General features: G+C 42.3%; 1 protein-coding gene across 1 annotated transcript in view; it reads left to right on the top strand.

The window, feature by feature from the left end:
- Nucleotides 1-4,151: 4,151 nt before the first annotated feature.
- Nucleotides 4,152-24,933, top strand: part of PDE6A (phosphodiesterase 6A) — a 75,670-nt gene continuing 54,888 nt past the window's right edge. Inside the window, exons 1-4 of the mRNA XM_052643183.1 lie at nt 4,152-4,625; nt 15,780-15,932; nt 16,534-16,623; nt 17,165-17,305. Coding sequence (XP_052499143.1) covers nt 4,152-4,625; nt 15,780-15,932; nt 16,534-16,623; nt 17,165-17,305 — 858 coding nt within the window. The remainder of the gene's footprint in view (nt 4,626-15,779; nt 15,933-16,533; nt 16,624-17,164; nt 17,306-24,933) is intronic.

The raw sequence follows: 24,933 nt of genomic DNA, 5'->3' as shown, positions 1-24,933 counted from the left end.
AGATTAGTAGTTACCAGAGGATGAGAAAATAGATTAATGGGGGCACAACATATGAAATACACTAAAAACCACAGAATTATACCCTTTAAAAAGATGTTTTTATGTAATGTGAATTTTATCTCAATAAACACAAATTTTAAAATCACCTATGATTTGAGTCACCTAAATTTTCAAAGCTTTTCAATTTTCTTTTCAGTGAAATATAGATCTTGGGGTAGAGATTATGTTAAACAAATAGTTCCAGCTTTTCTTCCAGGAGGATCCTTTGGCAAGGCTTGTGGTCAGAAACAGACAGGTCAACCATCTGGTCAGTCTTCCCTCACTCCAGCCCGTTCGGAGTCCTGGAACCAGGAGTGCTAGAGATGATGTTATTCAACTCTTCTGTTTTGTTCTTAGGAAAATCAACAGAGCCTTGAGGGAAGACAGAACCTTTCCAAGGTCATAGAATGAGTCAGTGGCATTGCTGGGCCTACAGTCCTGTTTTCTCCTTTCAAGTAGAACATGTTCGTGTTTAGACTGGACAGAAAACATTCTCTCCTATGCGTACTGGTAGCCCCTGTTTCCAATGAAAGAAGCTTCAAATTTCCTTCACTGACATCTGAAATCAGGCCCATTGAACAGGCTTATAGGAGGTGACCTAATACAAATACTAGCTTATCCCTACCTAGCCAACAATTAGCACTGAAGTTTGTTAGCAGATTTGACTGTCTCATTCTGGCATATTGAAAAATAAGGTAAAAATAGATTTCTTGCAAAAGAGTTGCTTATATTCCCAACCAGAACTAAGCCCGGTGGGCATATGATAGGAAAGGACCTGGGCTGGGCTGTTTTAGAGACTTTTTAAAATGGGTAAAGCTTTACTTCTATCCTCAAAGGCTTTGAGTTTGATGAGAGTACAAATGTATAGAAATAACACAGACTAGATTGTAGAAACTCCTATTGACATGGAAGCAAACCAATAGTTTGGAGTTCAAAGTAGAAAAAGTCTAACTGCAGCATAAAGAATCCATGGTGGGAACAGCATTTGGACTGGGTGGTATGGGACAGGTCAAGGGCTCAGCAAGAATCAAGAGGCAAAGTCAGAGAGAATGAAAAACACTAGGGTGGAGCTTAGAGGATGTGCAGAGAAACTGTGCAAAATAAAATAAGAAGGAATATTGGGGTCAAATTTCGGAGTGCTATTTATGTCAGGATTAAGAAAGATTGCTCAATTTTTTGAGGGGCTCAGTAGGGGTAAGAACAGCCTCACACACTCTGATAGAGCCTCTTAGAGCAAATTTTGCATTATGTATTCAAACCCTTAGATAGCTGCAAGCTCTTTGGGCCTGGGGTTTCACTTCTAGATATTTCCACTAAGAAATGTAAGTGTTCATTACAGCATAATTTATACTACTAGAAAATTAGAAACAGCAGAGCAGTGGAGCAGTTGTTCTCAATAGGAATAATTTGATCTCAGGGGACGTTTGGAAATGTCTGGAAATGTTTTTTATTTCCACAACTTAAAGGGGAGGGAGTGCTACTGGCATCTAGTGGGTAGAGGCCAGGAATGTTGCTAAACATCTTTATAGTATACAAGACAGCTTCCCACAACAAAGAATTACTGAGCCCAAAATGTCAAGGTTGACAATATATATATAGATATAGATAGGTATGGAAAGGTTTAAAAATATACAGAGAATATTGGCGATGATAATATCTGGGATTATGTTTTATTTCAATTTTTTCCTCTGTGACTTCCTGAACTTTCTAAATTTTAATCAAGAATATATAGGACTTTGTGGGACTTCCCTGGTGGTCCAGTAGTTAGTTAGGAATCTGTCTTTCAATGCAGGGGATAAGGGTTCAATCCCTGATTGGGGAACTAAGATTCCAAATGCTGCAGGACAACTAAGCCCACATGCCACTACTAGAGAGAAGACCATAAACCTCAGGGAAGACCCGGTGCAGCCAAAAAAAGAAATACAGGACTTTGTGTTAGTCAAGAGTAATATAATTCAGTTTGAGTCCAGGGGTCGAAGGTTTATGTCCTGGTCTGAGTCCAGGAATCAGGAGTGCCAACATCTACGGGCAGGAGAAGATATATGTCCCCGCTCAAGCAGAGGGCCAATTCACCCTCCCCTCACCTTTTTTTTTTTTTTTTTTTTCCTATTCAATCTCCTGATGTATTGGGGAATGCTCACCTGTGCTGGGGAGGGTAAAATTTTTGTCTACTGACTAAACTAATCTCTTCTGAAACACCCTTAATGACAAACCCAGAAGTAATGTTTTACTAGCTACCTCGGCTTCCTTTAGCCCAACTAACACATAAAATGAACCACCACGAACATCATTTAAAAACAACATTACTGAGCATCAAGGATTATGCAAAGCCTCAGGAATCAGTCCTGACAGGTGCCTGCCCTCACTGGAGCGAGCTCACAGTAAAAAGAAGAAGACACAGAGTAGACAAACATAAAACAAGGAAACACGTTTTATTAGTAATAAAGGAAATAAATGGATGATATGACAGGCAGGAATTGGGGAGAGAGTGACTGGGGCTCCTTGAGATAAGACAATTAAGGGTGACTAGCATGAGCTGAGACCTTGAGGCTGAGGAGCTGGCGAGCCAGGGATTCACATTCTAGACAGAGGGCTCACGTTAGTTATGGAAAAGTTATTGCGAGGTCCACCAGACCAAGGGTCATCTGTATACACAGTATTGAATAGGCACAGTATCCTGGGAATTAATTACACTCTGCAATAAAGGGAGTGATCTATTAATACTTTCCATTAAAGTTCACTACACAGTTCAAAGTGCCAACCACAGTCTATGATCCTACATTCCACAGTATTTACAACACAGGTGTGCCAGGCTCTCATATATATATATCCATAGTCACTGCAGTATATTTCATCCAGAAAGAATGCTCTCCTCTCTTCCTGCCCTGGTGGGTTCAGAGACACAACCTAATGAGGATTCTGGTATTTTGAGCCTCACTGGAGCTGATAAAATCCACACTATTGTGTGCGTTTCTGACTGACAACCCAAGAAGATACTGACTGAAGCCAGCAAAAGCACCCTAAAATGCCAAAACAAAGATCAGGGACTGAAGGACAATAGAAAGTTAAGCCTCTACGGAAAGGGCAGAAACAAAAATGTTAACTAAAGGTTACCTCTGAATGGCAGGATTATGGGTGATTTTAAGGGTCTTCTGTGTGTATTCTCTGCAGTAAACATGTGTATTGTAATAGAAAAAAAACTCTGAAAGGTGTTGTTTTTATAAAGTGAAAAGTGAAAGTCCCTCAGTCGTGTCCGACTCTTTGCGACCCCATGGACTATACAGTCCATGGAATTCTCCAGGCGAGAATACTGGAGTGGGTAGCCTTTCCCTTCTCCAGGGGATCTTCCCAACCCAGGGATCTTCCCAACCCAGGGATCAAACCCAGGTCCCCCTCATTGCAGGTGGATTCTTTCCCAGCTGAGCCACCAGGGAAGCCCTGTTTTTATAAAGGTCCTTCAAATTCAGAGATGTAATGTGGAGATTTGGCCCATAATGTACACAAGGGAAGCAGGTTCAGTGGTGAGCATGCAGAGGGAAACCGTGTGCTAGGGAGATCCTGGGGATGGGGTGAAGAAGAGTGGGGTGAGGGGCCAGGGGCAGGAGGTGAATGCCCAGTTCCTCTCGGCTCTAGCCATTTCTGCCACAGAGAAACTGGATATAGAGTTGTTAGATCTTCTGATTCTCTGAGAGAAGCTAAACGAACCTGTTAAACAGTAAACATGGGCTTTCATGTCAAATGTAGAAGAGAAATACCATAGAGGGCAAAGAAAGCATCTTTATAACAGTATATGTCATGTGTTACCAGTTTGCAGCCTCTGTTTTCGGTGTTTTCTTTTACTTCATCTCAGTGCCAGCTCTGTGCCAAATTTTCTTCTCCTATTAGCAGACCAAGGTGAAAAGAGAACTCTCACCTCTCCCATCTGGGGCCCAGGAGCATCCGGAACACCCTGATCCTCATAATCCTTGTTCTGGGGAAATATTAATGATTTAATCTCCCAAGCTCACTCATTCTGCTCTGCAGCCACACCAACGAGGTTCACAGACAAGACTCAGAGAAGTCTAGGCCAGCCTCAGCCCCATCCACAGAAATAGACAGTGCAATTCCCAGCCATGGGCGAGGTGACGGCAGAGGAAGTAGAGAAGTTTCTGGACTCGAATGTCAGCTTTGCCAAACAGTACTACAACCTGCGCTACCGGGCCAAGGTCATCTCAGACCTCCTGGGACCCAGGGAGGCGGCCGTGGACTTCAGCAACTACCACCCTCTGAGCAGCGTGGAAGAGAGTGAAATTATCTTCGACCTCCTGCGGGACTTTCAGGACAACCTGCAGGCCGAGAAGTGCATCTTCAACGTCATGAAGAAGCTGTGCTTCCTGCTGCAGGCCGACCGCATGAGCCTATTCATGTACAGGGCCCGGAACGGCATCGCGGAGCTGGCCACCCGGCTCTTCAACGTCCACAAGGATGCTGTGCTCGAGGAGTGCCTGGTGGCGCCTGACTCGGAGATCGTCTTCCCCCTGGACATGGGAGTGGTGGGCCATGTTGCGCTCTCTAAAAAGATCGTCAACGTCCCCAACACAGAGGAGGTATCCTCTTCCCCATGGGAGTCAGGGACAGGGAGGCATTATTCCATGGGGTTTGGAGGGGAGGGTATATGGGACGAGGAGCTGTCAGCCACCAAGACTGGGCTGGTGACCACTTGGCACTTTTCTTTCTTTTTTTACTTGTCTATTTTTTTTTATTAATTTATTTTTCGCTGTTCTGGGTCTTCGTTGCTCTGTGAGGGCTTTCTCTAGTTGCCGTGAGCGAGGGGCTACTCTTCCTTGTGGCGTGTGGTGGCTTCTCTTGTTGGCAGAGCTTGAGCTCTAGGTCCTCGGGCTCAGTAGTTGTGGCGCACAGGCTTAGTTACCCTGTGGCATGTGGGATCCTCTTGGACCAGGGATGGAACCTGTGTCCCCTGCATTGCCAGGTACATTCTTGACCACTAGATCACCAGGGAAGTCTCTCTATTTGTTTATTGATAACTTTTTATTTTGAAAAAAAAAATCAGAAGAGTTTAAAATACAGTACCAAGAACTGTATATTGTTCATTCCAGTTCATCAACTGTTTACCCCTTATCCGGCTTCCCTAGTGGCTCAGCTGGGAAACAATCCACCTGCAACATGAGAGACCTGGGTTCGATCCCTGGGTTGGGAAGATCCCCTGGAGAAGGGAATGACTACCCACGCCAGTATTCTGGCCTGGAGAATTCCATGGACTGTATAGTCCATGGGGTCTCAAAGAGTTGGACACGACTGAGCAACTTTCACTTACACCTTACCACATTTGCTTTATGTCTCTATTTTTTCTGAGCCATTTGGGAGACAAACACAGACAACACATCCTTTTAACCCCAGGAATTTTTCTGTGTGTTTTCAGAACAAGGACATTTCTTACATAGCCAAAGTACAATGATCAAACTCAGGAAAAGTGACAGTGATTACAATACTATTATCTAATGAACAGTCCATATTCAGTCCATATTTGCAAATCGTCTCAATGATGCCCATTTAGCACTGTCTCTTTAGTTTCCAATCTGAAACAGTTTCTCAATCTATCTTTGTCTTCCATGACGCTGATGTTTTTGAAGCGTACAGGCCAACTTGTTCTGCAGAAATATCCCTCCATTTGGGCTTGTCTGATGTGTCTTCACATTTAGATTCAGGCTATGCATTTCTGGCAGGACTATCACAGAAGTGATGTTATTTGTACTTTGTGCCTTGCGTCAGGAGACATAGGCTGGCAGTCATTACGGAAATGCTAAGTTGACCACTTGGTTAAGCACTTGGCCCTGTCTTCTAAGAGGTTAGGGTTCTGTGGGATTCTCCTGGCAGCTCTGACAAAGACTTCTTTGATCACCTACAGCAAATCATTTAATGCAGTTCTCCCCATAACCATCTGCCAGAGTCCACTCCTACTCATCCTTCAGATCTTAGCTTAAAGTTCACTTCCTCAGGGAGACCCTCTCAGATCCTCTGTAAGTTTCCTCCCTAAAACCATTTACCACAGTAAGCCCTGGAGGCCAGGGACCATGCCTGCCTTATTGTCCAGTTTATACCAAATGTTTGTCCACTTTATAGCAAACGTTTGGCACAAAGCAGATGCTCAACAAACACTTAGAGAAAAGACTCACACTCCGGTAATTTTGCAATGATCCCTTTAACACCTGTCTCACCCCAATATTTGCCCTATGCTGTCAAGGCCAATGTGGGTCTCATTTATTGCTGCACTGGCCTAACCAGGAGCCTGTGTTCAGTCATTCCCAAGATCCAGCCTGGACATTTTGTGACTTTGTGTTCCCCTTACCTCTGACCTAATTTCAGATTAAAGGTCTTAAAATTAAAAGTTGGGGAGGTATGGGGCTTCAGAGATCGTCTCATCCAGCTGACTTGTTTAATGGATGAGAAGTCTGGAGTCAGATCTTGAGAAGGGGCTTGCCCAAAGTCACCAAGGCATCGGAGCAGAGCTTCCTGAACTTCACATGCACAGATGTGAGAATTCCAATGGATCATCTTTTTCACTTGGGTTCCTTTTTTGAAAAAAGTTAATTAATTCATTATTTGGCTTCACCAGGTCTTAGTGATGGCACGAAGGATCCTCTAGCTATGGCATGGGAAAATCGTTAGTTGGGGCTGGCAAACTCTTAGCTGCAGCACATGGGATTTAGTTTCCTGACCAGGGATCGCACCCTGGCCCCTTGCACTGGGAGGGCAGAGTCTTAGCTACTAGACCACTAGAAAGTCCCTTGAGTTACTTGGCAAGATGAAAGGCGCAGACTTGGGCCTTTGTAGAACCTGGTTTTCTTTGAAGTATGCTGGGCTAGATCTCCTATGGGGTTCCTCTCTCCTTGGCCCTCCTAGGGTAAGGGTAATTCTGCACCCAGGGAAATTTCCTGAAGACTCATTCAACTGGATTAGAATCTCTTCTCCCTTCAACTCTCTCTAGACTTCAACTGTAGCCAACATGGGTTGTCACAGTCTTATAACTGAGTATCCCTGTTTTACAGATGATGAAATTAAAATCTTTTCTCAGTCGCACAGAAAGTGGCAGAGCAGGGATTTGAATTCTGGCACTCTGACTGGTGCCACACCCTTCACTGCTCTGCTGTCCTCTACTTCCTCCTGGCCTATAAAATGAGTGCATTAAACTAAGTGCAGTCTTTTCAAATTACATGGCAGAAAATTGAGAAGTTAAGCTTTGAGGTCAGATCTGGGTGTGAATCAACACTCCCTTTCTAATAACATGGCCTTGGCAAACTCTTTAGCTTGTTTGGGCTCACTTCCTAATTTGTAAAATGGAGAAAACCTAGCTTCTCTATGTGTTGTTGTAGGATAAAATGAGATACTTCTTTCTCCTCTAGCAAAGTTCTTGGCGCATAGTTTAGGCTCTTACTGACAGCTTCTCCTCCTTGTTAATATCACTGCTACTTTGTTGTTGCTGTTAAGGAATTTATTCTATGGAATAGATGCTGGACCAGGGCTGTGTGGGGCTTGGAGAGGAATCCAGTCTTGCCTTTCTGGAGCTTTCAGTTTAGATTCTGTTTGTGGGAAAGACAGAACAGAGGTGCTGAAAGCTTCTGTGGACCCTGGTGTTAAGCGACTGAGGATTTAAGTAGACTCTCTGATCCTAAAATATCCCTAAGAGTTTGCTGAGCCCCTGCACTAAAGGACAGCCTGCTGTTTCTTTGTCAGCCCCAAAGTTCACCCTGGACAGGATGGCTGTGTTCCCAGGAAGCTTTCGGGCCAGGCAGCCCCCTTGGTGTGTGCCTCAGGCCTGGAGTGATGTCAGTTCAGGTCAGCAAGCCGGGTCCTTCAGTTGTACATATCTTCCTCCTTGAGATATCATACTTTATTGGGGTCTGTGGACAGACACTGGGAGCTGGATGGAGAAGAAGCAGGGATATGGCGTAGATTGGGGGGTGGGTGGTCCCTGGACCACTAATAAGTGATACTCTTACCCTTTAGCACACTTCCCACCAGCCCCCACCAAAACCTGAAAGTGGTTGTAATTACTGCATTGAAAAATGTGAAACCATGAATGGGGTTTCCCATGGTTGTAATGTGGCTCCCATGCTCTGACACATTCTTACTTATCCTTGGGACCCTCGCGGGGGCAACTTGTCATTAGGGCTGCCAGATATAATGTAAGCTGCCCAGTTGAATTTGAATCTTAGATAAACAAAGAGTACTTTTTTTTTTTTGGCTGAGCTGCATGGCATGTGGGATCTTAGTTCCCCAAGCAGGGATTGAATCCATGCCTCCTGTGATGGAAGTGTGAGTATTAAGCACTGGACCACCATGGAAGCCCCAGAGAACTAGTTTAGTATGTGTTTTGTGCTAATAACTGTTAAACTGTCAGTAATCAATGCTGTGACTGGACAAGCCCATGTGGTTCTTACGATGAATGCAAGATACCCTTTAGCACTAGTGATCAGGAAACTTTGAAAAAACAAAGGCTTATTACTTATAAGACCTAGAAATTACATTGCATACCTGGGGCCGCACAAGGAGGTCTCAGGTTAGAGAGGGAGAGAGTGGGCTCTGGCCTAGGACTTTCAGTGAGGGTTGAGGGTTTCACAGGTTTACTCTTTATTAGCAAATTTAAAACCTAAGAACAGAAATTGAAATCTTGGTAAGAGAAAATAGAAAGCAAAAAGTGGCTCCAAATGATCAGGTATCAAAATCAACCGAGATCTTTAAAACAAAGGAGCCTCAGTGTGAGGAGGTGGCATGGCTCTTTATCTAGTGTGTGGCTGACAGTGTGTCTGTTTGAGATGGCCAGACAGACATCTTTGAGATGGATGTCAGCAACCCAAGCCCAAGTCATACACTTACATTGCAAAAATGAAAGCAACTGCCAAGAGTGCCCAGCTCACACGATAGTATACCCTATGTAGTACATGACATACTAAGAAATCGTTTCCCTGGAATTCAAATCTAATTAATCCTGTGTTCATTTGCTAAATCTGGCAACCCTACTTGACAGTCAGTGTATGTCTGTGTATTTATTCTTTACCCTTTCTCCTTGGGAAAGCCCACAAAGCTTGTCTGTTCCTGCATATCTTATTCACCACTACTGGTCACCAGACCTAGCCCAGGGCCTGGGACAGAGTGGTTTCTCATTACAGTTTATTGAGTGAATTAATAAGTGATGGCCCTTTCCCAGTGGGCTGTGATATTGTGATTTATAAGAAGAAATATTTATTTGATCTTTGTCCTGGTTCCTGACACAGAACTGACCCTTGTAATTTCCTGAGTGATAGAACCATCTGACACAGAGCTCCTAAATCCCTTGGAGTTTCCTGGGTGGTAGGTGGTCTTTTGTTCTAATGAGAGGACTCTTGGTGGACTCTTGGATGGGGACCAGAAAGATCAAGCCTTGATTAGACACTTGAAACCTTCAGCCCATCCCCTATTCTCTTAAGGGGGTTTCCCAGGTGGCCCTAGTAGTAAAGAACTCGCCTGCCAATGCAGGAGGACATAAGAGATGCAGGTTCAATCTCCTGGAGGAGGGCATGGCAATCCACCCCAGTACCGTTGCCTGGAGAATCCCATGGACAGAGGAGCCTGGCACGCTATGGTCCATAGGGTTGCAAAGAGTCGGACATGACTGAAGAGACTTAGCATACACGCACCAGTGCGAGAGACTCAGGTTCGATCCCTGGGTCGGCAACTTCCCCTGGAGAAGGAAATGGCAACCTACTCCAGTATTCTTGCCTGGGAAATCCCATGGATAGAGGAGCCTGGAAGGCTACAGTCCAGGGGGTTGCAAAAGAGTTGGACACGACTTAGCAACTAAACAACATTCTCGTAAGAGGGGAGAGGGGCTGGAAATGGGGTTAATAATTGATTATGCCTTTGTGATTAAACTGTCATAAAAAACCTCAAAAGTACAGGGTTCAGAGAGCTTCTGGGCTGGTGAATACATGCATGTGCTGGGAGGGTAGTGTACACCCCAACTCCAGGGGACAGAATCTTTGGCACACAGGACCTTTCTGAATCTCACCTTATATATCTCTTTATCTGACAGTTCATCGGTACACTTATTCTAAGACTGTAAATGTAAACACTTTCCTGAGTTCTATGAGCTTTTCTGGCAAGTAATCAAACCCAAGGAGTGAGTCACTGGAACCTCGATTTACAGTCAGTTAGCAGAAGTACAGATGGCAACCTATGACTTGACATTGGCATCGGAGGCAGGGGCAGTCTTCAGGGACTGAACCCTTCAGTTGTACGTTCCTGTTCTCCAGGTAAACAGTGTCAAAACTGAACTGAATTGTTGGATACCCAGCTAGTGTCAGAGAACAGGTCAGTGTGGGGAAAAAAACATCTACATATCTGGTTTGCAAAGTGTTGTGAATATGGTAGTTATGTGAGAGTAAAGGAAAACAGTGAGTTTCTTCCAGACAGTGACAATCCCATTTCTGAAGACTGAAGCTGAAGCACTGTCATCTCCAGAGGCTCTTACACTGGTTGTCCTGCTCTCCTTCCCGCCCTATGACACCTGGAACCCAGCATGCCAGGCCAGAAAGAAACCTCAGAAAGGACCTGGTCTGACATGGTGATTTTACCAAAGAGGAAACTGAGGCTTGGAGAGGTTTCAACTACTGACAGGCTCATGAAGCCACTCGGAGAACAAGTCACTACCTCCTGGGGCCCCAGGATACCATCAATTCTCTGGGGGCTTTCTTCACGTTATGGCTTGAATTGTGAATTCATGCTTTACATGATGTCCCCACTGTACAGTGATAACCCACTGAGGACAATCTCACCTTTCTTACTGGTCTTGGCAGACCCAGTGCCTCTCACAGAGCCAGTGCTCAGTAAATATAAGTGGATGAATGAATCAATCCATCAATGAGCTGATCAGTGTATCAGTGAATGAATGAATGAATACAGAGGCTGTGCCATTTATGAGCAGGAGAATTGTCTATAAAACAGGGAAGGAGAGAGTTCTACGTGATAGGGAAGATGTGAGAGTTAATGAATTGTCTGGCTCTGGGCCCAGTACATCACTGAAAGTGAAAGTCGTTCAATAAATAGATTTCATCATGGGATACACTGGAGCTTGGCACAGAGGATATTTGAAAAGAGAAACTGGGTTTCCATGAATGAGAAGCAGTCTTGAATTACACTGGAATAAAATCAAAGCTCTTCCAGTGGCCTCCAAGGCCCTGTCACATAAGGCCTCTGCCCACCTTTCTGAGGGGCTTCCCTGGTGGCTCAGATGGTAAAGAATCTGCCTTCAATGTGGGAGACCTGAGTTTGATCCCTGAGTTGAGAAGATCCCCTGGAGAAGGAAATGGTTACCCACTCCAGTATTCTTGCCTGGAGAATCCCTTGGACAAAGGAGCCTGGCTGGCTATAGCCCATAGAATCACAAAGAGTCAGACACGCCTGAAGCAGCTTAGCATGCACATAGGCACGCATGCCACCTCTCTGACTTCCTTGCCCTCCAGTCTCCCTCACTAAGCAGGCCTTCTTCCTGTTTTTCAGATCAGTCAGTCCATTGCCCCCTGCTCCTTGGCGTCCTCCATGCCCTCTGCTTGGAATACACTACTGTCTGGCTGGCTCTTCTGAGCCTTCACTCTCCACATTACCTCTTAGAGAAGCCTCCCTACCTGCCAGGACTGACCAGAGCAGCATCAACCTACCCCCGCTTCCATCACTTTCTATTGCGTCATCCAGTTTCTCTTCTTCAAAGCAGCTGTTTACTTGCCTTTTGTCTGTCCACCCCATTTGAGTGGAAGCTTTACTAGGGAAAGATATTCACCTGTCTTGTTCACTGCCTAAACTGCCTCAGTTCATTTCAGTTCAGTTCAGTCGCGTCCGACTCTTTGTGACCCCATGAATCGCAGCACGCCAGGCCTCCCTGTCCATCACCAACTCCCAGAGTTCACTCAGACTCACATCCATCGAGTCAGTGATGCCAACCAGCCATCTCATCCTCTGTCGTCCCCTTCTCCTCCTGCCCCCAATCCCTCCCAGCATCAGAGTCTTTTCCAATGAGTCAACTCTTTGCATGAGGTGGCCAAAGTACTAGCATACATTAAAGGCTTTCTGTTAATGCCAACTGAATGAATGAATGACTTGGGCTTTCTTCCGCTCAACTTCTGATTCCTAGGCTTTAAAACAGATAGGTTAGCGACTTCCCTGGTGGTCTAACGGTTAAGACTGTGTTCCCAATGCAGGGGGCCCACATTCAGTCCTTGATCAGGGAACTAGATCCAACATGCTGCAACTAAGAGTTCAAATGCCACCACTAAAGAAAAAGATCCCTCATGCAGCAACTAAGACCAGGCACAGCCAAATAAAAAATAAATAAACAAAATAGTTTTAGCAGTTGGCCTTTAAGGTCCCTCTGCCACTGATAAGTTGAGGTTCTATGACACAGCTGAGAACACTGTATATGCTGAATATATAAGGATGCCAATGATTATACAGACACCAGTCAATTGGCAGCTGTGCTATTTGTGAGAAAGTTCTAGGGCTGAGAACTCAGTGGGATAGAAGGTACTTGTGGCTTTAGTAACATTTGCCTCAGATGCAGGTAAGGCCCAAGTACTGCTTTCCTTGACAGAAGTGAATACTGAAAGACTGAACTGACTTGGTGAAATGAATCTGGGCATGTCTCACTCAGGCTTGTATTCATCAGTTGTCCTTAGAGAGTGACATGGAAAACCCTTACAGTTAATACCTCTTTAGAGATTTTGCTTAATCCTCCAACACTAATTCAAGTTGAGCACTACAGTCTTCTCTTAATTCCTTTACCCTTCACCTGGTTTGAGACAGCTTCATCGACACCAGCGCCTGTTTATTTAATCCCATTCCAACTGGAAGAATCCACAGATGCACAACTTCTGCATTGTGGGAAAGTCCTAGTTCTAGCACAGCTCTGTGAACTGGCTCTGCAAAATACATTTCCTTCTCAGAACGTCATGAACTGTACACAACTCGGCTGGCTTGTGTTCCCAGCAACGCTGACTGTTGGGAAGCCTCACAGTGTGACCAAGAAACCAAAAGGTGGATTCTTTTGGATTTAAGACAACAATTCAGGCTCTGTCCCCACTTTCTGACCACCCAGACTGTACCGCCCTATACCGGCCTCCAAGTTTGCCTTCGGGGTGGGGTGTAGGAGGTGTGTGCTCTTCTGCACTCCGACTGCTTTGAGCCAACCTGTGTTAATTCTGTTAATTCTGTGTGATTCATCTGTGTGCTGGCCTGAATTTTAGTCTTCCCTCTGTCCCCAGTGTTTAGCATAAGGCCTGACACAGAGTGGGGCTTCCATTGAGATTTGTGGAATGGGGATAGCCATTGGATTGGCTGTGTGGTGCTAGAACTCAATCGCAAAAAAAGCTGAAAGTGGACTTCCCTGGTGGTGCAGCGGATAAAAACCTGCCTGCGAATGCAGGGGGTACAGGTTCAGGGCTGCTCTGTAAAGAGTCCACATTTCTCAGAGCAATTAAGCCTGTGAGCCAGAGCCACTGAGCCCAGACTCTAAAGCTCATGAACCACAACTCCCGAGACCATGTACTGTAACTGTTGAAGCCTGAATGCTTACAGCCTGCGCTTCATAAGAGAGACCACCACAATGAGGAGCCCATGAACCACAATGAAGAGTAACCCTGACTCGCCCCAACTAGAGAAAGCCTGCACGCAGCAACTGAGACCCATTGCAGCCAATAAATGAATAAATAAAAGCTGGAAGTAACAAATTCTTTGGTTCAAAGACCCAGAACCAGGTCTACCCTTATCCAGGCTTCCCTGAAATAAAGCTTCCCTGGATGAAGCAGCAGAGCTGAGGGCAGTTTCTCAAATCACATACACACACAAGTAATAAGTAATGTTAATCTTGAGGTTCAGTTTCCCCCTTTGTAAGATGAACTGCTAATGGTCCCATTTCTGGGGTTATTGGGAAGAATACAGTGAGCTGATGCAGGCAAAGCGCCACACACAACACCTGCTAGCAAATGCGACGATGATACTCATTAAGGTCTCTTCCTCACTCAAGTTTCTGATTTACACTTAACTGTCATCAAAGGAAGAGAGCCTTCTCAAAATCTTCCTCCACAGACAAAGCCAACCCTCCACCTCCATCCTTGGGTCCCTCCAGTGCTTTGCTCATGTCTCCATAACCCTTTGTAAGCTATATTTCAGAGTTTCTTCTACTGGATTTTGGAGACTTCCAGGGCAGAAATTATCTCTAATTGCCTTGTCCCTGATGAAGGGGAGTAGATGGAACTGGCTTCATTCTTTTGTCAACAAGAGAATGGGGAGCTTCTTTACCCCACCTCTGCAGCAAACTGTGGAAAATTCTTAAAGAGATGGGAATACCAGACCACCTTACCTGTCTCTCGGGAAACCTCTAGCAGGTCAAAAAGCAACAGTTAGAACTGGAAATGGAACAACAGACTCGTTCCAAATTGGGAAAGGAGTACATCAAGGCTGTATATTGTCATCCTGCTTATTCAACTTCTATGCAGAGTACGTCATGAGAAACGCTGGGCTGAATGAAGCACAAGCTGGAATCAAGATTGCCAGGAGAAATATCAGTAACCTCAGATATGCACATGACACCACCCTTATGGCAGAAAGCAAAGAGGAACTAAAGAGCCTCTTGATGAAAGTGAAAGAGGAGAGTGAAAAAGCTGGCTTAAAACTCAACATTCAAAAAATGATAATCATGGAATCTGGTCCCACAACATCATGGCAAATAGATGGGGAAACAATGGAAACAGTGAGACTTTATTTTCTTGGGCTCCAAAATCACTGCAAATGGAGACTGTAGCCATGAGATTAAAACATGCTTGCTCCTTGGAAGAAAAGCTAAGACCAACTTAGATAGCATATTAAAAAGCAGAGACATTACTTTGCTGACAAAGGTCCATCTAGTCAAATCTATGGTTTTTCCAGTAGTCATGTATGGATGGAGAAGGCAATGGAACCCCACTCCAGTACTCTTGCCTGGAAAATCCCATGGATGGAGGAGCCTGGAAGGCTGCAGTCCATGGGGTCGCTGAGGGTCGGACATGACTGAGCGACTTCACTTTCATGCATTGGAGAAGGAGATGGCAACCCACTCCAGTGTTCTTGCCTGGAGAATCCCAGGGATGGGGGAGACTGATGGGCTTTCATCTATGGGGTCGCACAGAGTCAGACACGACTGAAGTGACTTAGCAGCAGTAGCAGCAGCAGCATGTATGGATGTGAGAGTTGGACCATAAAGAAGGCTGAGTGCTGAAAAATTGATGCTTTTGAACTGTGGTGTGGGAGAAGACTCTTGAGAGTCCCTTGGCAAGGAGATCCAACCAGTCCATCCTAAAGGAAATCAACCCTCAATATTCATTGGAAGGACTGATGCTGCAGCTGAAACTCCAATATTTTGGCCACCTGATGTGAAGAGCCAGCTCATTAGAAAAGACCCTGATGCTGGGAAGGATTGAAAGGAGGAGGAGAAGAGCACAACAGAGGACAAGATGGTTGGATGGCATCACTGACTCAATGGACGTGAATTTGAGCAAGCTCCAGAAGACAGTGAAGGCCAGGGTTGCCTGGTGTGCTGCAGTCCATGGGGTTGCAAAGAGTCAGACATGACTGAGTGACTGGACAACAACAGCAACCATGGGCACCTGGGGCTCTGGGCTGTTTTCCTGTCTTTGCTCTTCCTCTGCCCACTCATGCTCTTCTTTGTCTACCTTCAGGATGAGCATTTCTGTGACTTCGTGGACACCCTCACAGAGTACCAGACTAAGAACATCTTGGCTTCTCCCATAATGAATGGGAAGGACGTGGTGGCCATAATCATGGCTGTGAATAAAGTGGATGGGCCCCACTTCACCAAGAATGATGAAGAGGTAAGAGTGCTGAGAAATTGCTGGGCTGGCCACGCCAGCACATTCTCCCAGCTCACAAATCCTCTGACCCTTGCTATTTGTCCTGATCTTGGCTTTCCGCTCTGTAAGATAAGGAAGTTAGCGGTCTGATGATCTGTGAGGGAGGCAGGACAGGATAATCATTAAGATGTTGGGCTTTGGAGATAAGAATGTAAGGATAATGATTCTGGTTCTGCTAATATCTGTTTGACTTGGGCACATTTTTCTGAACCTCAGATTACTTATTTGTAAAATGGGGATAATAGAGTATCTATAGTATCTCTTGAGGTCATTTGTGGCCATCAGGATAACATATATACATGACTTATCACGGGGCCTGCAAAGTCAATGAACACTAGCAACTTCTCATGAATACACTTCTAATAACATTGACGTTCTACATTCTGTGAGTTTTACCCTCACAGAATGCAACATTTTATGAGTCAGCTTTCCATGATCCATCTGCTCAAACTGTCTCAGATGAAGCTTTGAAAATGTTCAAACTTATTGGCTGATGGTAGAAATGGCCAGAAGAGGGATTTCTCCTTCTCATCTGTTTCTCCTCATGCTGTTTGATTTTCAGATTCTTCTCAAGTACCTCAACTTTGCAAATCTAATCATGAAGGTGTTCCACCTGAGTTACCTGCACAACTGTGAGACTCGGCGTGGCCAGGTAAAGGGCTTGACTTGAGGGAATGGACTGGACTGAAGGTGTCCTCTTCCTGAAGCACTGATGTGCTCAACTAGAAGGCAGTAGTGACAGAAGTGCCTGGGAAGTATCGAACAGTCTCTCCCAGCATCCCTGGGGTGCATGAGTCATGGATGTCTGTAAAGCTGTAACCCAGGGTGACTGCACGTATAAGCTTTCATGTCAGCCAGCTTGTATTTGAATCCCTGCTAAGCCGTTTACCAGTTCTAAGACCTTGAGCAAATCATTTAACCTCTCCCAGCTTCAGCCTCCTCTTTTGAAAAATGGGGCTAATTATGGGACAAAGTACATAGGATACTTGGGCTCTGTCAATGTTTGTTGTTATCATTGTTATTAACAACCTAGGAAATAAAAGAATTGGAAAGAGTTGGACCCAATAGAAGCTGCCCCATTATTCACCTCACGTCATTTTCTCCATCTACAAAACGGGGACAGTTATTCTTGGTTATTGTGAGCTGCTGTTCTGCGCCTCAGGAACACTAACTATGTTTTTGTATTTCTTCAGATACTGCTGTGGTCTGGGAGCAAAGTCTTTGAAGAGCTTACAGACATTGAGAGGCAGTTCCACAAAGCCCTGTACACAGTCCGCGCCTTCCTCAACTGTGACAGATACTCTGTGGGGCTCTTAGACATGACCAAACAGAAGGTGAGAACACTTAAGAGCAGACATTTCCAAGAACAGGTTAAATATATAGCAGCTATATACCAGGTGGGACCCAGCCTTGTGTCATGAATTCGGTTGCACAGGGAAATGGCTGGCAGGAGGAAGATGGTATGAAAGGTTTTTCATAGGTCTTTTACACTGAGGAGAGGAGTACCAGCCTTTACAGAGGACAAGGCATTCCAGGGCACAGGGGAGGAAAAATAACCTGTATCTTCCCTAGTCCTTAGGGAAAAAATGAGCATGTGAGAAGAAGGCATGATGAGGTGGTAAAGGTAAGTGATAAAGAAGTTTCCATGTAAGGTGAAAGTGCAGCAAGAAGAAAGCTGCCAACTTGAGAAACTGTCAGAAAATACACTCAAAGGTGGGCAGAAGCCTCTCCTATGGTGTGTGGAGACCAGAGCTCATCCAGGCCGTGAAAGTGGGGGTACATACTTAGATCTGGCCCCTCAGAATGCTCTGAGGCCATGTTGGCTAAGGAGGCAGAGAGACTCAAATGGCCTCCAGCCAGTTTCTTCAGCCAGGTTTCACCAAACTGACTCTCCCATTGTTCTTTCTCTGCCTGTCTTTGCAGCTAATCATTTTCTGCCTTGGCACAGAGTTCCAGAGTTACCTACATACATTTCCTCTCCAAAGTCCTAAGACTAAACTGTCGGTTTCATTTTGTGCCCTTTGTCATGTTGCATGCAGTACACAGCCCAGTAGAGATCCTCCAAATATTTGGTTGAATGAATAAATGAATTACAGAATCTGGGGTTGGAAAAGACCTTAGGTCTAGTCCAGAGGCTCCCAAATGTGACAGTAAATTAGAATCTTCTGAGGAACAGTTTCAAAATTGCCGAGCTAATCATCAAAAAGTCTACAAATTATAAATGCTGGAGAGGGTGTAGAGAAAAGAGAACCCTCCTACCCGGTTGGTGAGAATGTAAACTGGTACAGGCATTATGGAGAATAGTATAGAGGTTCCTCAGAAAACTAAAAATAGAATTATCATATGATCCAGTAATCTCATCCCTGGATATATATCCAGACAAAACGGTAATTCAAAAAGATACATGTATCCCTATGTTCATAGCAGCACTATTCACAATAGCCAAGACATGGAAAGAAGATGTCATGGAAAAACTCAAATGAACTTTTTGGCCAACCCAATATATATAGTGGAATATTATTCAGCTGGAAAAAGAATACAATAATGCCATTTGTGGCAACATGGAGGGACCTAAAGATTATCATCCTAAGTAAAGTAACTCAGACAGACAAAAGCAAATATCATATGATATCACTTATACATGGAATCTACAAAATTGATAAACTTGTACACAAAACAGAAACAGACTCACAGATTTTGAAAACAAACTTATGGTTACTCGAGGGGAAATGCAAAAGGGAGGGATAAATTAGGAGTTTGGGATTAACAGATACACACGAATAAATATATGAAATAATCTACAAGGACCTACTGTATAACAGAGAAATCTACTCAGGAAAAAGAATCTAAAAAAAGAATGGATAATGTATTTATATAACTGAATCACTTAGCCATATACCTGAAAATATTGTAACATTGTAAATCAACTATACTCCATTAGGAAATAAAATTTAGGACTTCCCTGGTTTTCCAGTGGTTAAGACTCTGTTCTTCTACTACAGGGGGCATGCGTTCAATCCCTGGTTGGGAAACTAAGAGCCCACGTGCTGCATGGTGCAGCCAAAGTAATAATTATTGTGAAAAAAGAAAAAATAAAATAAAAATTAAATTTAAAAGAGTAAATAGAAAATCTGACTAGACCTATAACAAATAAAGAGATAGAGCTAGTAATTAAAAAAAAAACTTCCTCCAAAGAAAAGCCCACAGTCAGATATTTTCACTGATAAATTCCACCAAGTGTTTAAAGAAAAAATAATACAAATACTTCACAAACTCTTACAAAAATAGAAGAAGATGGAACATTTCTCTACTCATTCTATGAGGCCAATATTACCCTGATACCAAACATATTACAAGAAAAAATCATACCGATCAATATATTATCTGAATACAGAGGCAAAATATCTTCAACAAAATACTAGCAAACCGCATATAAAAAATTGTGGTCACATATAAAAACCATGGTCAGTTGATTTTCAACTAGGGTGCCAAGACCATTCAAAGGCAAAAGAATAGTCCTTTTAACACATGGTGCTGAAACAACTGGATAGCCACACACAAAAGAATGAATTTGGGGCCCTACTTCACATCATATACAAAAATTAACTCAAAATGGACCACAGACCTTAAACTATAAAAACTCTTAAAAGAAAATATAGATGTAAAACAAGTGGGACCTAATTAAACTTAAAAGCTTTTGCATAGCAAAGGAAACTATAAACAAAGTGAAAAGACAACCCTCAGAATGGGAGAAAATTATAGCAAATGAAACAACTGACAAAGGATTAACTTCCAAAATATACAAGCTGCTCATATAAGTCAATACGAGAAAAACAAACAACACAATCAAAAAGTTGGGAAAAGACCTAAACAGACATTTCTCCAAAGAAGACATACAGATGGCTAACAAAAACATGAAAAGATGCTCAACATCGCTCATTATTATAGAAATACAAATCAAAACTCCAATGAGATACCACCTCACACTGATCAGAATGGCCATCATCAAGAGGTCTACAAACAATAAATGCTGGAGAGGGTGTGGAGAAATGGGAAGCCTCTTGCACTGTTGGTGGGAATGTAAATTGATACAACCACTATGGAAGATGGTATGAAGACTTCTTAAAAAGACTAGAAATAAAACCACCATATGACCCAGCAATCCCATTCCTAGGCATATACCCTGAGGAAACCCAAAATTGAAAAAGACACGTGTACCCCAATGTTCATTGCAACACTATTTGCAATAGCTAGAACATGGAAGCAACCTAGATGTCCACTGGCAGATGAGTGGATAAAGAAGCTGTGGTATATATATATATATATATATATATAAAATGTAATATAACTCAGCCATTAAAAGGAACACATTTGAGTCAGTTCTAATGAGGTGGACAAACTTAGAGCCTATTATACAGAGTGAAGTAAGTCAGAAAAAGAAAGATAAATATTGTGTACTATTGTAATATTGTCTATCCCTGGTGGTCCATTGGGTAGGACTTAACGCTTTCATTGCCCAGGGCCTAGGTTCAATCCCTGGTTGGGGAACTAAGAGCCTGAAAGCCATGTGATTCAGCCAAACAAATAAACAAGGAATCTAGAAATATGGTACCTGTGAATTTATCTGCAGGGCAGCAATGGAGAGGACACAGGGTGGGGCACGGGGAAGAGAGGGTGAGATGTATGGAGAGAGTAACATGGAAACTTATATTACTTTATGTAATATAGACAGCCAATGGGAATTTGCTCTATGACTCAGGGAACTCAAACAGGGGCTCTGTATCAACCTAGAGGGGTGGGGTGGAGAGGGAGATGGGAAGGAGGTTCACGACTGGGGAGACATAGGTATACCTATGGCTGATTCATGTTGATGCTTGACAGAAAACAAAATTCTGTAAAGCAATTATCCTTCAATTAAAAAATAAATTACTTTTAAAAAAAGAAAATATCGATGCAAATCTTTGTGGCCCTGGATAAGGCAATGGTTTCTCGGATATGACATCAAAAGCACAAGTAACAAAGGAAAAACAGATAAACTGAGCTTCATAAAAATTTAAAACTTTTGTGCTTGAAAGGACAGTAATGAAGAAAGCTTTTGAAAAGACAAGTATGTAAAATATGAAAAGAACTCTTAAAATTAGGAGTATAGGATTAACAGATACAAACTATTATATATAAAATAGACAGGCAACAAGAATTTACAGTATAGCACAGGGAATTATACTCAGTATCTTGTAATAACCTACAACAGAAGGTGGTCCACTGGCTAAGACTCTGTGGTCCCAATGCAGGGGGCCCAGGTTTGATCCTTGGTCGAGAACTAGATCCTATATACTGCAACTAAAAGTTTGCATACCACAGCAAAAGATCAAAGATCCTGTGAACTGCATTGAAGACCAGGTGCAGTCAAATAAATATTAAAAAATAAATGAATAAAATAGTCATGATACATTTGTTAGTTTAAAAAATAATGGAAAAAATATACAATAATCACTTTGCTGAAACTGTCACAATACTTTAAATCAACTATACTTCCATCTTTTTTTCAAGTTTGATGTTTGCTCATGAAGGGGAAAACAAAAATCTCTTAGTACTCAACAATAAAAAGATAACCCAATTTAAAAAATAAATTGCTGGGCAACACGATAATCTGCCTTTTTTTACATAATGCTCTACAAACATAATTCCATAGTAGTACATGTGGATTTTTAAATAATATATGTATATAAAACAAACACAGAGAGAAAAGCGCTATTACAGGAAAATAGTTCAGTGAATTATCACAAAGTGAACATTCCACATAACTACCACCAAGATTAAGGAATAGAACATTACTGGCCCCTCAGAAACCCCTTTCTTACCTCTCTCTAGTAACTCCCATTCCTTCCTCCCAAAAGGTAACCACTCTCTGACCTTTAAAGCCATGTTAGCTTTTCCTAATTTTGAAATTCATATATATGGAATTATACTCTTCTGTGTCTGACTTCTTTTGATCAAAATTTGGGTTGTAAGATTCATTCTTATTACTCATCATAGTCATCAATTTTCATTAATTAGTTCATTAATGTTCATTCTTGTAGAATATTCCATTATATGAGTAATCCACAAAGTATTTATTTATTCTACCACTGATAGACATTTGAATTTTCCAGTTTGGGCTTTTATGAATATTGCTATCATAAACACTCTAGTACATATTTTTTCGGTACACATATATATTCTATGGTTCCTCTTTCTATAATCTGCTTTATTTCTTGATTTTTCAGTTAATCCCTATTTTGTACATGCCCATTTATTTTTGTTTGAACACTAGAAATCTGTATAAAATGTTTTAGAGATGATTTGAAACTCTTGGCAATGCTGTATTCCTCCAAAGGCGATTTATGTTACTTCTGGTTATAAGTTGAGACAAAGGCAGAGTATCTGAATCTAATCGAGGACTGAGCCAATTTGAAGCTCAACTGAAAGCTCAACTGAAGCTGGTCTTCAGTTTTTGTGAGGGTTATTCTGTTTCTGATTCACTTTTACTCTTAGAGTATAAATCTTTAGGAAGGACCAGCTAAAAACCTGGGTTGTTTTCAAGGATGCCTCCTTTTTGGCAGGTCCCGAATTTCAACCTAGTCCTACTAGCCAAGTAGGTCTACTGAAAGCTTTGCACACCTTTCCAGTTGCTCCACAACATCTTTGGTGTCAGTAAGAGGAAAAGTTGAATCAGGCATCAGGCTCATATCTCTGGGCTTCCCTTCTCTGTGAGATCTTGGCCCATCAACTTATTGCTGCCTTGCTAGCGCTATGATTCCTTCACGTAAATGTTTATATACACATACACACATACATATACACAGTCCAGATTTCATGATAATTCTCAGTTGGAGGATTGGTTTGAAACAGACTGGCTACCACTGGTAGTAGTAGAAGTCCTCTTTCTTTGTTCTTTAGTCCACATAGATTTACCTCATTTTTAAAAATAGTATGGGTATACCATAATTGATTTATCCTTTCCCCTATTTCTGGGCATTTAAATCATTTCTGGATAGTCTTGCAATTAAAGGCAATGCTGTAATGAACAACCTTGGAGTTAAATTCCTGCCCACTTGACAGAGACTATCTATAGAACAAAGGTGTGGAAGTAGATTACTAAGAAAAAATTTTTATTTCGCTTTCCCCAAATTTTCCCTCTAAAGGCTAAATCATTTAATACTCCTACTTGCACTGCATGAGAGTTCCCTTTCTCCAAACTCCTGCCCCCAATTCTGTGTATCATAAATCTTTTCTATTTTTCCTACTTAAACCAGCAAAAAATGTTATTATTCTTTTTTTCTAATTGTTTTTTTCCCACTGATTATCATAGAAGGGTAAATACATTTTATATATTTATTTGTAATTAACTTTTCTTTTTACATATATTGCCCAAGTTTTTCTGTGCAATATAATGCCCATTTCTCCACCTTTAAAATTGAATTCTTTGTCTATTTCTTATTAAAACATATGAGTGCTTTATATTATATCTGGAGAAGGAAATGGCAATCCACTCCAGTACTCTTGCCTGGAAAATCCCATGGACAGAGGAGCTTGGTAGGCTACAGTCCATGGGGTCGCAAGAGTCAGACATGACTGAGCGACTTCACTTTCACTTATATGGCTTATGTATCTGTCACCTGTGGATTATATTTTAACTTTGTCTATGGCATCTTTCATCATACAGAAGATTTAAATTTTGTGGCTTCTGTGTTTTGAATTTTGTTTAAGAAAGACTTCCTCAACCTTAATATTATAGTCTGAAATAACCTGATGTGCTTTGATTAATACATTTTCATCTTTTACTCATCTTGAAATTATTAATACGTTATAAGGTAGGGGTAAATTTTGTGATGTCCTCATAATTTCCCATTTAAAGAATAGTCTACCCTTTCTCTACTGTTTTGAAATGCCACCATTTTGATATGCCATTTTACAATATATCAGATTTTCATATATTCGTGGGTTTATTATTCTGATTTTTGACTTTAAAATAGCTCCCTAAGTGACTCTGGCGCAGTTGAGTCATATACTGATTTCAGGGAACTTCTGGTTTTAGTGCAGCCGTCCCTTTGATTTTGTTAAATTCCTGAATCAAATATTTTGCCAAACATGGCTAAATCCAGCAATAACACTGATACTCCTTCAGAAAGCACTAAATGAATTCATAAAAATGAATGGTTCTTTTTTTTAATTAATTTATCTTTCATTGAAGGATAATTGCTTTACAGAATTTTGTTGTTTTCTGTCAAATCAGCCATAGGTACACATATATTCCCTCCCTTTTGAACCTCCCTCCCATCTCCTGTCCCATCCCACCCCTCTAGATTGATACAGAGCCCCTGTTTGAGTTTCCTGAGCCATACAGCAAATTCCCTTTGGCCATCTATTTTACACATGGTAATGTGAGTTCCGTGTTACTCCTTCCATACATCTCACCCTCCCCTCCCCTCTCCCCATGTCCATATGTCTCTTCTCTATGTCTGTTTCTCCACTTCTGCCCTGTAAATAAATTCTTCAGTACCATTTTTCCAGATTCCATATATATGTGTTAGAAAACGATATTTATCTTTCTCCTTCTGACTCACTTCACCCTGTATAATAGGTTCTAGGTTCATCCACTTCATCATAACTGACTCAAATGCATTCTTTTTATGGCTGAGTAATATTCCATCGTGTATATATACCACCAATTCTTTATCCATTCGTCTGTCGATGCACATCTAGGTTGCTTCCATGTTTTAGCTATGTAAATAGTGCTGCAGTGAACAATGGGATACATGTGTCTTTTTAAATTTTGGTTTCCTCAGGGTATATGCCTAGGAGTGGGATTGCTGGGTCATATGGTGGTTTTCTTCCTAGTTTTTTAAGGAATCTCCCTATATCTTCCATAGTGGGAATGGTTCTTTTCTAATCAGAAGAATTTCTGAGTAGTTGAATTCAA

Source organism: Budorcas taxicolor, chromosome 7 (genome assembly GCF_023091745.1).
Source record: "Budorcas taxicolor isolate Tak-1 chromosome 7, Takin1.1, whole genome shotgun sequence".
Classification (NCBI taxonomy): domain Eukaryota; kingdom Metazoa; phylum Chordata; class Mammalia; order Artiodactyla; family Bovidae; genus Budorcas; species Budorcas taxicolor.
Note: the sequence above shows the minus strand (reverse complement) of the source record. Positions and strands in the feature narration are given on the sequence as shown.